The following is a 15100-nucleotide window of genomic DNA, read 5'->3' on the forward strand; positions in this document are numbered from 1 at the left end:
TTCAAAAAGGAATGAGCCAAGCAATTCAAAACAATGGGGCAAGCTTTCCATTATATAGCATTTCAATTCAATTGTACATTTGACAAAAATGCCCCAAAATCACAACATCGATGCCTCATCAAAACAAGGCATCAGTAAAAACCAAAAACCCGACGCGCCGGCACTACAAGAACAAAACAAAACCCAAAACCTCCCCAGTAGGACGTGAGTGTAGCCATCTGCTCAGCCTGCTGCCCCGGGTACACCAAAACCTGAAAAAAGGAAACAACTGAAGGCTTAGCCTTCGCAGTATGGCAACAAGCCAGGAAAAGTCCAAGCCCTCTTAGGTCGGGCTCAGTACACAAACAAACATCAGAACAATCTATCATTATGTCGTGTCAAGACACGACATGCAGACGCCACTCAATGGCTACAATAACATAATTTCAATCACATGCAAGGCATCATCAACATGTCACTTGCATTCATAAGCACAACAGTCACATGCACAACAATCCTATATATTTCAATCACATACATTGCAGTTTCATTACTATCAGTGAATTTACAGTTCCTGTGGGTGCAAACACAGGCACGTGCACACCGCGGGCGGCCCACAGCCGAGAGACAACCCCCGTGGTGGCCCAGAACAGTATGGATCCATCTATCCGCTGCAGCGGTAGAGCACTCATCCATGGATGTGTGAATTCCAAGGAGAGATACTCAGCCTTCCCTAGGACACCCAGGTTGGGAAGGCGGGAGCCTACGCTCCAAGCACATCACACAACAGTACCCTGGGGCCTTGCACCGCCTGCGCTCCGAACAGGCGAGACCAGTGGCGAAAGTGGGACAACTCCCATATACATAGTCACATCCCACTGGCCTCTCATCTCTTATTCTTTCATTCTTATACTTATACTTGCACAAACACATTTAACTGGCTAGCTCCTGAGGTTGGTTCACTTCACGAGTGAACCCACACCTCCAATTGCCTCCACACGAGGGTTACACATAACCACAACAGTTTTGGCTAGCCGTCATAACAATATGGGCACAACTACCCACTGTGCAAACATTTGTATCATTGCCCGCGGCAATGGGTATTCAATAAACATAACATTCACATTCATCATCATAACAATCACATCTTTGAAAACTTAGCCAAACCACAGAAAGTAGTCTCAATCTGTGGTGGGCTCGTAGCTGTCCTATGCAGTTATCATGCTAGAATGCTTTCTAATGCACAATTGGGGTCGAGGAGACACTCGACTCGATACCCCGCCTCATCTGTCCTAAACAGTTATCAATTCTAGCATGCACATGCAATGCGTAACATTATCAAAACAATTACTATAAGCCTTTCAAAACAATTCATATCATATATCAATTTATGTACATGCATACACATATTCATTCACGGAACACTCAATCAATTCATATCACAAATCCTAGGATCCCATGATCCTAGGAACACACATTCATTCACTTGCCCAGGCAGGGATTTGCCTGGAATGTCGCCATACCTGGGGCGCGTTCACAAGAATCTTCCAAAATGCCTCGAGCTTCGAATCCGGTAGCTCAAGGTCGACGGGTTGTACCCGGTGTACCTGTAGACACAAACACAAGATAAGATTCCTACTACTTACCTCAACAATTCAAACAAAAACAAAACAAAATCATTGAGGCACGTGTCATCGCCTCAAGAGGGTGTCGACGGGTAGTGTCGACCCACAAGTTCTCCAATAGGGTCACTTCCCACTCCTAGCCGTGCCAATAGATGCCAAAACTCAAAGCCATCAATCCGTCTATCACTAACGCCTTTCTCAAAATTCCCTTTTTCTTAAATCAAGGCGTCTACCCCAAAGATACTTCCAACTTATGTACGTTATCCCTATTTAACTCCAAGATGCACCCGTTCACAAAAACGCGTGCTACAGGCTCACTAAAACGGTCCTAAATCTTCCCCACAACCTCACAAACTCTACCATGTCTCCCCTAATGCTTCGAAAATTAATCTATCATGCTTAAATGATCATCCAAAATATGAATCTTCGCTTCCCAACATAATCGCAAGCTTTCCCCAAAAACGAAATCACTAACATGTGTTCCAAATAATCAATTCAAAGCTCTAGCATGCTCAACCAATAATTATGAGCGTTCCAAAGAGAAATATATCATAAAATAGGTTCAATTTCGCCTTGCTCACCCCGATTGAAGGTCTAAACTGCTGTAATCCTCCCGGCAGCCACCTCACGCGTCCAAGTGGTCCCCAAACGGCTAAAATCCTCCAATGCCGCCACTACCAAGGCCTTCTCTAATTGCTGTTACGAGGGGGAAGACAAATCCCCAAGCTGAAAACGGACCCAACAGTGATAGCATAGTGAAAATCAGTGAGAGAAAGTGCTTGATTGGAGAAAAATAGAAAACGAGCAGAAAATGGGGAGAGGGTTCGGTCAAAAGGGGAAAAGAAGGCAGTGAGGGGAGGGGACGGGAGAGAAGAGAGAGACGGTGGAGAGTGAGACGAGTGACAGTGGGAGAGGGAGAGTCGTTCGGTCGAGAGGGGAGACGAGAGACAGTGGGAGAGGGAGGGTCGTTCGGTGGAGAGGGGAGACGAGAGACAGTGGGAGAGGGAGAAGGGAAAGAAAACGGGAAGGAGAAGAAAAGAGAAGAGAGGAAGAGGCAGGGGACGACAGGGTTCACCTCAACGCCGCCGTCGTCGCCGCCGCCGCCGCCGTCGCCGCCGCCGCCGCCGTCGCCGCCGCCGCCGTCGCCGCCGTCGCCGCCGCCGTCGCCGCCGCCGCCGTCGCCGCCGTCGCCGCCGCCTTCTTCCCTGAGCTCCGGTCGTGGGTAAGGAAGAGACGGTAAGAGGAAAGCGAAGGAGAAGAGAATGCGAGGGAGGAGGGACAGCGTCGGGCTCCTCTCGCGTGGGGCTAGGGTCCGGGTCTGGACCCTGACCCGACCCGCTCCGCCCAAACGCCGCGCGTTACATAGTCAACGTAAACTGCCACAAAAAAAAAATCATAAAGAGCAGTCCTCCACTTGGCTGCCTTGATCATAGACCACATCAACCCATAAGAGTCCAGACGACTGGAGTCTATTCACGCATACTTCCTAGCGTGAATAGACTCCTCCACCTAGTTCCATTGCTGGAAATAAGTCAACAAGAACAGATGAGAAGAGAAGAAGGAAGAGACAGAAGAAGAGGAAGGAGAACAGGATGGTGGAAGAGATAGCCTGAGAAGGAGAAGGAGGGTCGCCGGCTGTTCACGTCACGTCGCCAGATTCACGGACGTCTGCAGCCTATCGCCGGTTGTTCAAGTTGCGTCGCCAGTCACGTCCCGCTCTGATACCATGTTGCAGTCTTGAAACGTGGAGAGAGAGAGAGAGAGGGCTGAAGACGTGAGAGTTGAGAAGAAAAGAACTCATTCAATTCACTAACCCTAATCTCTATTATAAAGAGATTAGGGTAGAAAGGAGATTTACAAATTACATCAATCTAAAATAAAGAAAATATTAAAGAAATCTTATAACTCTTTAATATTACAAAGAACCACCTAGAAACATAAAGATTCTTATTTCAACAATCTAAACAAAACAAAGAAGCAAAAGATGATAAAATAACTTAATGAAAAACAAACAACAACAATCAAAAGTGAAAGCCTTAGAACAGCATGCACAAATTGGGGCAAATCAGTGGGAAATAGGTCAACACAAAAAAAAATGAACACGATATTAAGCATGAAAACATTCGTAAGAAACAAAAAAAAACATGAAAGATTTGTAAAACACAAACCCAATTACCCAAAGTCGAAATCACTGATTTAGGTTGCTGTCACTGGTTAATGCTCACCGCTACACCCACCAGTCTTCGTTGAATGCCTGAGGTCGCATTGAATGAAGGAGGGCTCACTGCTGGAAAAATCTGCTGCTCACCTGAGGCAAGGAGGTGCTCACTGCCCACACAGGAAAGGGTTAAACCCTAAACATGTGAGCCTTTTAAAACTTCAAACTGAAGTGAAAAAAGATGACAGGATTGTCCACGACGCATGCTGACCGCACCGACTCGTCGTAGACATGAGTCGGGTGCGTGTCGAAAAATGGACAGATTTAGACCCGTGCGGCTGACAGCACTAGACTCGGCTGGAGCTGCGTCCGAGGCGAATCCGCCCACTCCTACATGCGTGTCACGTCAACATGTGTGCGGGTGCCTAACACACACTCAGGTGACTTAGCTTGTCAGCTTGAATGCCTATTTATCAATTCTACAACAATAGGTTCATGACTGCAAATTCATTTCTTATCGGATCACTTTAAACAAATATTTTTTTTGTTTGGAATAGTGTAATTGAGTTATGAGAAAATGAGTGACCAAACCTGAAGAGTCTAGATACTAAGAATTGTTAAAAAAGGTGTCTCCCCAAGACGAATGATGCAAAAAATTGGAAATTGTAGAAACACGAACAAGAAGAGGAAGAGAAACAACAATCACGTAATGTGGAAAACCCTCAACAAGAGGGAAAAAACCACGAATGAGGAGGAGCCGGTGCCCACTAGCCGCCAGACTCTCTCTCTCCTTAGTCTTTCATTCACACCTTAAGGATTAGGGTTACACGACTTAAATAATGCCCAACAAGGGCTACAAGCTGGATCGGATTCGGATCCGAACCCGGTCCCGAGACCCATCTAACATACTTCAACACTCCCCTTCAAGTTGGGCATACATATCAAACATGCCCAACTTGGATACATTTCTCTCAAATGAAGTTGAAGATAGAGCTTTCGTCAGAACATCAGCGGTTTGGTCTTCAGACTTCATGTAAGGAAGTACAAGTTCTTTAGCATCAATTCTCTCTCGAATGAAATGCCGGTCAATCTCAACATGCTTTGTTCTGTCATGAAGCACAGGGTTGTTGGCCAAGTTAATTGCGGACTTGTTATCGCAATACATCTTCATTGGTTCTTCAACCTTTATACCAATATCAGTCAACAATACTTTCAACCACAAAAGCTCAGAAACTCCCATAGCAACAGCTCTGTATTCTGCTTCAGCACTGGAACGCGAACAAACATCTTGCCTTTTACTTCTCCACACTATGAGATTCCCTCCCAAATAAATACAATAGCCAGAGGTGGACCTCCTAGTGTCAATACAGCCTGCCCAGTCTGCATCTGAATAACCTTCAATCCCAAGAGTGTCTTGCTTGACATATAAGAGACCTTTGCCAGGATTCCTCTTCAGGTAGCACAAGATCCTGTCAACAACCTTCAAGTGGGCATCCGTGGGAGCATGCATGAACTGGCTCATCACATTCACAGCAAAGGTAATATCAGGTCTAGTGAGAATAAGATAAATTAACTTCCCTACAAGACATTGATATCTTCTTTTTGCCTCTTCACAGAGTGGCTCCCCGTCTCTAAGACTTAGCTTATGGCCAGCATCTAGAGGAGTAGAAGCTGGTCTACACCCTAGTTTCCCAGTCTCCTTTAACAAATCTAGAGTGTACTTCCGTTGATTTAGCACAAGGCTAGTCCCAGACCTAGCAATTTCTATGCCAAGGAAGTATTTCAACTTACCAAGGTCCTTAATATCAAACTCGATCGCCAGTTTCTTTAACTTCATTATTTCATTTTCATCATCACCTGTGACAATCATATCATCAACATATACCAACAAAATAGTAACCTTTTGCTCATTTCTCTTCACAAAGAGTGTATGATCTCCATTCCCTTGATGGTATCCACATTGTCTCATGACAAGTCTGAGTCGTTCAAACCATGCTCGAGGAGATTGCTTGAGCCCATATAAAGCTTTCTTTAGCTTGCAACATTTTCCAGGTTCTTCATATCCTGGAGGCATACACATATATACTTCCTCTTCAAGGTCTCCATTGAGAAATGTGTTCTTGACATCAAGTTGGTACATCTTCCACTCCTTCATCACAGCTAAAGAGATAATGACTCTGACAGTCTTCATCTTCGCAACAGGAGCAAAGGTCTCCAAATAATCAATCCCGTATTTCTGACTAAACCCCTTGGCCACAAGACGAGTTTTGTATCTTTCAACACTCCCATCTGGTTTGTACTTGATGGTGTAGACCCACTTAGATCCAACCAAGTGAGCCGCCTCAGGAATCTTTACAACTTCCCCTGTCATGTTTCTTCGCAAGGCTTCCATCTCTTCTTGCATTGCATAAGTCCACTTATGATCACTCTGAGCCTCAGCAACATTCCTGGGAATCATAGTCAAAGAAAGAGAAGATACAAAGCATTTGTAGTCTTTGCTCAGTCTAGAATATGAAACAAAGTTACCAATAGGATGTTGAGTACATGACCTGACACCCTTTCGCAGGGCGATGGGAAGCTCTTCACTAGCAGCAACAGTCTGAATCTCTTCTTCAACAGGTTGCTTCTGCGCACGACTTGGGTCATCCAGGGAAGGACTAATTGGATTGGGAGTAGAATTCTCACCACCTGTCATCTCATCTGTACAAACTCTTCGCCTAGAGTAAACTTGCCCAAATAGACGATTGCACTTCTCTTCTGCCTCAGTGGAACACTCTCCATTTTTCTCCTGTTCATGCACCTCACTAGATGGACCATTTTTCTCCTGTTCATGCACCTCACTAGATGGACCAACGGAGTCCCGCCTGTAGTCCAAAAAATCTGTAAACTGAATTTCCTGACTCAGAGAATACTCTTCCTGTGACATAGAGTACTCCCCCTGAAGAGGATTCTCACCAAAATAGGAAACATGTTCAAGGAAAGTGACATCTTTGGTAACATAGGCCCGACCAGTGGAAGGGTCTCGACACTTGTACCCTTTTTGAGTGGGAGAATACCCTAAAAAAATGCCCTTAATGGATCTTGGATCAAGTTTTTTAATGTGAGGACTATGATTGTGAATAAAGCAAACACAACCAAAAGCTCTGAGTGGAAGAGAGAAAGGTTCACGACTCCCCGGTAACAGAGAGTGAAGCGTCTTCCCATTCAACACACGACTAGGCAACCGGTTTATAAGATACGCACTAGTCAGCACAGCATCCTCCCAATACTTTTTTGGAACATGACGTTGAAAAAGAAGAGCTCGAGTCATATTCAATAACTGACGATTTTTTCGTTCAGCAACTCCATTTTGAGGAGGGGTATAACTACAGGAAGTCTCATGAACAATTCCTTTTTTTTGAAAGAAGCTATCAACAGACTGGCACATGTACTCTCGAGCATTGTCAGATCGAAATGTCTTAATAGATGCTCTATATTGAGTTTCCACATAAGCAATGAAAGTCTCTATGACAGTAGGAACTTCACTACAGTCTTTCAGCAAGTAGACAATAGTGTTACGAGAATAATCATCTATAAAGGTGATAAAATATTGAAAACCATGACAAGAAGGAATCCCTGTAGGCCCCCACACATCAGAATGAATCATGGCAAATATCTCATTAGACCGATGGCTAGACAAAGGGTATGAAGCCCTAACATGTTTGGCCAGGTGACAAACATCACAAGACACCATAGTCATATCTAACCCGGAACATATATCAGGAAACAACTGTCTAAGAAGGCCAAAAGGCAAGTGTCCAAGGCGCTCATGCCAACGTAGAAGCAACTGAAGGGAGTCCTCTCTATTCTTCGTGGCTTGGCTGACTGCCGTCATGAGAGTCGGAGCAGCACGCATAGGTAAACGATAGAGCCCGTCAGAAGCTAGACCAATCCCAATCATCTTCCCTATCACCAAGTCCTGCATAACACAGCGATCAGCGGAAAATATAAGTTCGCAATTTAACTCCTTCGTGATCTTGCTAACCGACAAGAGATTCAAGGGAATATGAGGAACATGTAGAGCATTGTGGACTAAGAACTTGTTCAAAAGTGGGAGACTCCCTTTTCCAGCCACAGAGATAGATGAACCATCGGCAAGGGAAACAGGATCCTTTCCTGATGAAAGCTTATACCCATGAAAGACCTTAGGATCGCCGGTCATGTGGTGAGTAGCACCACTGTCAATGATCCACTCCCCCATACGGCAATCCGCCATCACGTCTATAGATGAAGAAGCTACCATAATCACAGATAGTCCAACAGGAGGCACGAGCAGCGATACAACAAGAGAGGCACCGGTGATAACGAAGAGCACCAACGGGCAGTAATATCCGGATTCCCAATCAACCCCAAGAGTGAACGGAATGTCGATTGGGGGAAACGATCGTCGATGTCGCTCGACGGAAGCGGTTCCTTCTCTCTCTCGGGCTGCAATCTCCCACGGGTAGAGGTTGCGTCACACGTTCTCCTTGCTGGAATCAAGATTCAAGAGGCAAAACCCAGCAAGTATCAAGGTATAGAAGTGAATAGGAAATCAACTTCGAGATGAGGAAAGCCTTCACCCGTAAGACCAATTTAACCCCGGTCTTTTGTAAGGAAAGGGGGATGCGATCGCCGGAGCGCCGGCGGATGTTGAGGCAATCCTCAAGTTACGCTCCTCTCCTCCTTTACGTCCTCTACCAAGTCACGGACCAGCCACCTCTTCTTGCACGGTGGGCGCCAAAAAAAAACAAGAAGATGGAATCAAAGATCAACCAAGCAATATATTGCAGGTAAGAAGCGGATGCACTTCACCGTATTTGCAAAAGACCCCTAGGAAGTGACGTGAATAGGGGGAGGCAAGCCTAGGAAGCGCCTAAGCACGCATATCTTCCTTCTTCTCCGGGAAGCAAGACGATGGCGCAAAAAGGCAGTGGCACAAGGGACAACGGTGACGGCGACGGTCAACAACGCAAGAGCGACGCTGCAAGAGTGGCTGCAATGGCGATGGCGCAAAGGGTGACACCGGCGGCGGCGGAAACAACGATGGTGGTATTGGGTACAGCGGCGGCGACAGCGGCAGCGGCAGCAGCGGCGGTGGCTGCTGTAGCGGCGGCTGCAGTGTTGGCGGTGGTAGCGGTGAGAGATATTAGGGTTGGAACTTCACAACCCCTAAAAATTTCCCAAACTCGTCGGCTCTGATACCATGTAGAAACACGAACAAGAAGAGGAAGAGAAACAACAATCACGATGTAACGTGGAAAACCCTCAACAAGAGGGAAAAAACCACGAATGAGGAGGAGCCGGTGCCCACTAGCCGCCAGACTCTCTCTCTCCTTAGTCTTTCATTCACACCTTAAGGATTAGGGTTACACGACTTAAATAATGCCCAACAAGGGCTACAAGCTGGATCGGATCCGGATCCGGACCCGGTCCCGAGACCCATCTAACATACTTCAACAGAAATAATTTCAAAATGCAATAATGATATTATTGGATTTATCAAAATAATACTTGACAGTTTTATGATGCTTTGCTTATATGTTTTCAAACCTAATAAGGTTATTCCACAAGCAAAGTTATGTTGGCATTTACTTGCACATGCCTTTTTTTACTCCAAACAAGTTTTCCTTTTCCATTGACATGGATGTTAAAAGAAATAAAGACATCATGCAAAGAACGAATTTTACTTTTTATAACTGTGTTGATTGGTAAATTGTGCAACTTCTTTTTCAGTTTGATGCCTTTCATTTAGATCCAAGCTGCAGAAGAGAGGGAAAAGAGTTGTCAGATAAAGGAAATGTTCGAGGAGAAATTTTCTCATATTAGTTGTAAAACAAACATGAAGTAGTTGAATAAGTTCTTTACTTTCTGAATCTAAGTTTCCAAAAAGTTTTCATGTTTGATAGAGGGAGATATCCTCTACCATTCTTAAGAGTCACATGTTGACCAGTACTTGAAGACAATGGAGTATGCCATAGAGCCTTTTATTTATATTAGGAATAACAAGCTTCTCAATAGTCAGTTACTTCTGTATGCTGGTAAGCTTTTAGTTTCTATGAACCAATATTTGCCATGCTTGTGCATTTGAATGAGTTGCTTCTGTTTATTTTTCTTATCCTTAGGAAATACTTGCATACCATCTACTTCTATTTTGTGCTTATGTTCTCCTAAATATGTATATTTCATCCTCTATTCCTAAAATCTGCTCTTATTTTCACTCCGGTAGCTAATGATTCATATGGAATTCTTTCAGGAAAACGTTAACATTACTTTTTTACTCTCTCCCAGGGTAAGGTTGTTGTTATTAGAGGAGAAGGACCCAAGGGCGGGCCAGGAATGCCTGAAATGCTTACACCAACAAGTGCAATAATGGGTGCTGGTTTGGGAAAGGTAGCTTTGTTCTTGTCCTCCACTAAGTCAGATGGGTGCTTTAAAATGCACTTGCACCCGTGTCGACATGATGCGAGTGTGGTGTGGACATGGGTGTGCCTCCGACATGCACCCAAGTGGCACTTTTTTTTCCCCTTTGTTTTTCTATTTTCTCTCCCTTTTTTTCCTCTTTTTCCTTTCCCTCTTTTGTTTCCCTCAAATTTTCCCCTCCTCTTTCTTTCTCTTTTTCAAACTTTCAGCTTTTTCTCTCTCCATTTCGCTCTTTAAAAAGTAAGACAGCAAAAAGCCTAGCAGTCCGTTGTCCTTTTTAAAGGATGACACATCTGGCGTCCTTTAAAAAGGAGGACGAGACTGCCTATATTTAAACAAATTTTTTATTTTATTTAATTTAAATTTTTAAAAATTAACTACATTCTATTTCCATGTGCCCTTAAAATGTACTATCCTTTAGAAAGGATATTTAAAAACAGCTTTATTTTGTTCAATTTAAAATTTTAAAAAATAAACTGCATTTTATTTCCATGTACCCTTAGAATGCATCCAGCAGTCACATTCAATCTAATTTTTCAGTAAAAGAAAAATATAAACATAGAGCATTATATATATATATATATATATATATATATATATATATATATATATATAGAGAGAGAGAGAGAGAGAGAGCGCTGAACTCCCACGCCAAAATTTTTTGAGGCCGGTTCTGGCACCCCTTACCTATGTGCAATGTTGTAAAAAGCGTATTGTAAGCCGTATCGGTCAAGCCAATAGATACACCGTATTGTAAAGTATCATAATGTATCATATATGTATCGTAAATTTATTTTGTTAATTCAAAAAATAGAGAAAATAGAGAAAAATCAGATAAATCAAGAAAAATAAAAATTATGTTTTTTTTTTATGAAAAAACATGTTATACATAATGGCAGGCTTATTATAGGTACAAAGTTACTTCACAAAGATTAATAAGTGGTCATAATATCATATAGCAACACAACATGAACTAAGACATCAAGAAACATAATTTATAAGATGATCTACATAACAACTCATAAGTAAGTCATAAGATCCATAACACATCAAAAACCAAGTTTTACGTACACTATACATCACATCACAAGACAAAATTGTTCAATGTTAATGCACATAACAAATGAAAACAGCTTCATTCATAATCTTTATCATCTCATTCTCACTTTCATCTTTCGTAGAAGATATAACCTTCTTTATCTAAACAAGAATCAATCATCAATGCATAAATCTGCCCTCAAATTGACGATTTCACGGTGAAACTGATTATTTCTTTTGAAAATTACTACAATCTCCCCTTTCTTCAACTATTAGATATGTTTAGAAATGAAGAGGGAGGCAAGTTTTAAAAATTAGTTTGAAAATGGGTGGTTTGAGTCCAATATTTTTTAAACTAGACATGTATTGTGTGATACAAAGTGTATCACCGTGTATCGAATGATACAGGTTGTGTATCGCACAATACATGTGATACACATATGATACACCACCTGTTTGCAATACAGGTCGTGTATCATATTATAAATTTAAAACGATACGATACGTACTGTACGATACATACAACACTGCCTATGTGACATAGGTCTTCCACATACTTCGGTTTGGAAAAGTTTGGTTTTGGCACTAAAACAAATTCAATGTCATAGGAATAAAATTCTTTACCATTGCATTTGAGATGAAAAATTATTCCACCACCAAAATCCTTTCCCAACTGCTGCCGGAAAGTATATATTAGTGGCATTTATTGAAGATCTCAGGTTTTGAATTTTGAAAGTTGGAAAACTAGAGGAAAGTGGTACCTGATGGAAGAACGTAGTAATAATATCTCGTAGGCTTTCCTTATATTGCTGAAAGTTCGCAGGTCTAAAATGCCTGCTAGAAGGAGCCGACCTCCTCTCTTCCATACATTTTTTAGAGATGAGGCTGAAGTTGACTATTGTTTTCAATTATTTTAACAGAAGAACTAAGTTAAGTAAGCATAATAAAGTTTTAATGTGTTTCCATAACACAGTTGACCATGTTTAATGACTTCATAGTTCATACATGCCTTTTTCATGTACCCATAGTCCTGTGGCATTGTCGGACGTGTTCAACTCCTGCCTTCTATTTAGCTTCTAGAGGGGTGTCTAACAGTATTTTTACTTTTGCAGGATGCTGCCTTATTGACTGATGGGCGGTTTTCAGGAGGGTCACATGGTTTTGTTGTTGGTCATGTATGCCCCGAAGCACAGGTATGTCGTTTGCTGAACAAACTGTAGTTCATTTACTTTATAATTTTTTGTAACAAAATACTAGAAAGTACCAAATTAGGCATTTCTGGTCAAGCTCAACCAATCAAAATTATGGACAACTGTAGTATAAGCCTGCTTGTAAGAACTGAAAGCATCCCACTTGGCACTGCTGCAAACTTTTATGATCCAAAAGTAGCTATTCGCTGTAAGAATTTACCCATGGAGGGAATATCTGCATGGTTAGTTAATAGGTTGAGGCCTGGTTCATTACAATCAGTTTCCCTACGAAGTAAGAAAAGTCATGCCCTACCGCTGATTAAGGAATGGGCACTCAAACCTTGGTTTTCTGCCGAGGTCTAGTACTTCTATAATCAGTGATGCTAAACAGGATCCAATCCAGAAGTGTCCTACCATTGACTTTGAGAAGTTTCAGCCTTGCAAGTTGGAACCATGAGCTTTCAGACCCCAACCTTGATTCCCTGAAAGGCGGTGGTGGCTAAAGCAGTCTTTGACAACCCTTACTAGCTTGATTTATTCTAGGGCAGCTTTTGGCAATTGTTCTAGCCTTCCCCCTCAGAGATCTCGGTTAGGAAGTAGTCTGCATTTTATGCCTTCCTGCATTTGAATCTTTTTGAAGTTTTCACTTTTTGCTTGAGAAGAAATTATATTTGCACGTTGTGTACATACTATCACTAGAGAAAAGACATACTGGCATAATGTCTTGCCATTTATTCACGTGTTTTTTAACTACGGCATCCAGCTGCTGTGCAAATAAAACGCAATGTATTGTATGCTGTAGACTTTGTAAGGTTGAAGGCTACTGTTCCCACTCATTTTTTCCTCGATTCCCAGGAAGGTGGTCCAATCGCTCTGATAGAAAATGGAGATGTGATAACGATTGATGTGCAGAACAGAAGAATAGACGTCCATTTGACAGATGAAGAGCTAGCACAGAGGAAAAAGGAATGGAATGCTCCTCCATACAAGGCCGATCGAGGAGTTCTTTACAAAGTGAGTACTCAAGTTACATTCCCATTTGGAACTATTTGATTATTGAAAATGCTTTAACTGATAAAGTTTTTTGAAAATGCTATTTTCAGTACATCAAGAACGTGAAGCCTGCATCACAGGGTTGCGTGACAGATGAGTGAAATTTTTGTTTTTCACATGATAATGAAGAGGGGATGCAACAATCGTCGTAGGAGGCTAGGAGAAAAGCGCAGGCTAAGTTTGCTTTTTCTATTGGTGTACGAGAAAATACTACACCGTCAGAGTTTTTGGCTGGCTTGCAATTGAGCGTCTTTTCCAGTAGAATCAGACTTTATACTGCCTGAACAATTTTGGTATGCAAGACAACAGGTCATGGTGCTCCTTCAATTCTGTAGCTTTTCTGCAACATATTTCTGATTCTGTACTGTGGTTTCAGCTTTTGGATTTAGCCAGAAAGATCTTACTAGACGATGTTTTGTTGCTGGAGGGTGCAGACCATTAGGAATGATCATATTAAACTTGTGACTTCTTTATTAAGCAGCTTGCTGGTGCATATCTAGACATCCTAGTCAGGACCACCTTGTGCATTTAGGCTTGACTTCCTGTGGCTGCAAATCAGAATGCTTGCATAGCTTTTAGGAGCCTCGAGTCCTCGGACTATATTATGGCAGTGCAGTTCCCTAACGTATAGGTTGATTTCCAGGAAGATGATCCAATTGTTCAGAAGAGTTTGCAGAAAAAAGCTTGATTTTGTATTTTCATCCTTGAACAGTTCGACCGGAACCTAAACCAATTCCCTAGTTCCTGCCTCAGCCACCAGGATGAACGAAAGCCCCGCCAACCCCATATTGACGGTGCAATAGTTTAACGATGCAAGTAACAAGGGTCACGAAGTGCCAGGTTTAAACAGATCCTCTTGCAGTAATCCAATAAAAGGAGCATGTTTGCTTTTTCAGTAAGTAACCAGTTCCTTTTTCCTAGATTCTCCATCAATTGACGAATAATGTGTGCTTTCTGCTGGTACTGAAAAATCCATCCATGCCATTTACTTGGTGTTCCAAACGAGTCTTTGAGGTAAGATTTATGAACTAAAACGATCCTCTGAAAATGAAGGTACTTCAACGAAAGAGAAAAGAACGACTTAATATGACGGCATGCTAACAACTATAATGAGCTGCTAAGCATGTTAAAGTAACCTGTAACCAACGAAGTATTTGTCCTAAAAATGTAAACAGTAAATATGAGGGATAAATTTGACGATCATACAGTAAGGAATAAAAGAATGGCTCAATTGCCACTAGATCGGGGATGAACGTGGACAAAGAAAACCTTTGCTCGAGTTTCAGGAAAGGATCTAACAAGGCGGCCAATGTTTTTCGGTATATAAATGTTTGCTTTCTGAGAACCGATGGCCTTAGATGGGAAATTTTTTCATCATCACTGACAACAAAGCAAACACGTGTGGGAACAAGCGGATATTCAAGCATATAATAATGACGACACACGACGTGACATGTAAAACCAACCTGCGGAACAGTGATATGAAACATAAGCAGGTTTCGCGACAATTTTTTCCATCTGAATTTAAATGATTCAAGCTGGTACCATCGTCATCAAGAAGAAAGTTAAGCTTAAATTGATGATCGCCCCACATGACAAAAGAAGAACGAAGATAC

At 42.3% G+C, this 15100-nt stretch overlaps 1 protein-coding gene across 3 annotated transcripts in view; it reads left to right on the forward strand.

The window, feature by feature from the left end:
* Positions 1–13964, forward strand: part of LOC116257613 (dihydroxy-acid dehydratase, chloroplastic) — a 33372-nt gene extending 19408 nt beyond the window's left edge. For all 3 annotated transcript variants that reach the window (XM_050078805.1, XM_031634548.2, XM_031634547.2), the window contains 4 exons: positions 10072–10173; positions 12354–12434; positions 13287–13445; positions 13535–13964. In XM_050078805.1, coding sequence (XP_049934762.1) covers positions 10072–10173; positions 12354–12434; positions 13287–13445; positions 13535–13585 — 393 coding nt within the window. In that variant the 3' untranslated portion in view covers positions 13586–13964. The remainder of the gene's footprint in view (positions 1–10071; positions 10174–12353; positions 12435–13286; positions 13446–13534) is intronic.
* The last annotated feature ends 1136 nt before the right edge of the window (positions 13965–15100 follow it).

The sequence above is a fragment of the Nymphaea colorata genome, chromosome 7, assembly GCF_008831285.2.
Source record: "Nymphaea colorata isolate Beijing-Zhang1983 chromosome 7, ASM883128v2, whole genome shotgun sequence".
NCBI lineage: Eukaryota > Viridiplantae > Streptophyta > Magnoliopsida > Nymphaeales > Nymphaeaceae > Nymphaea > Nymphaea colorata.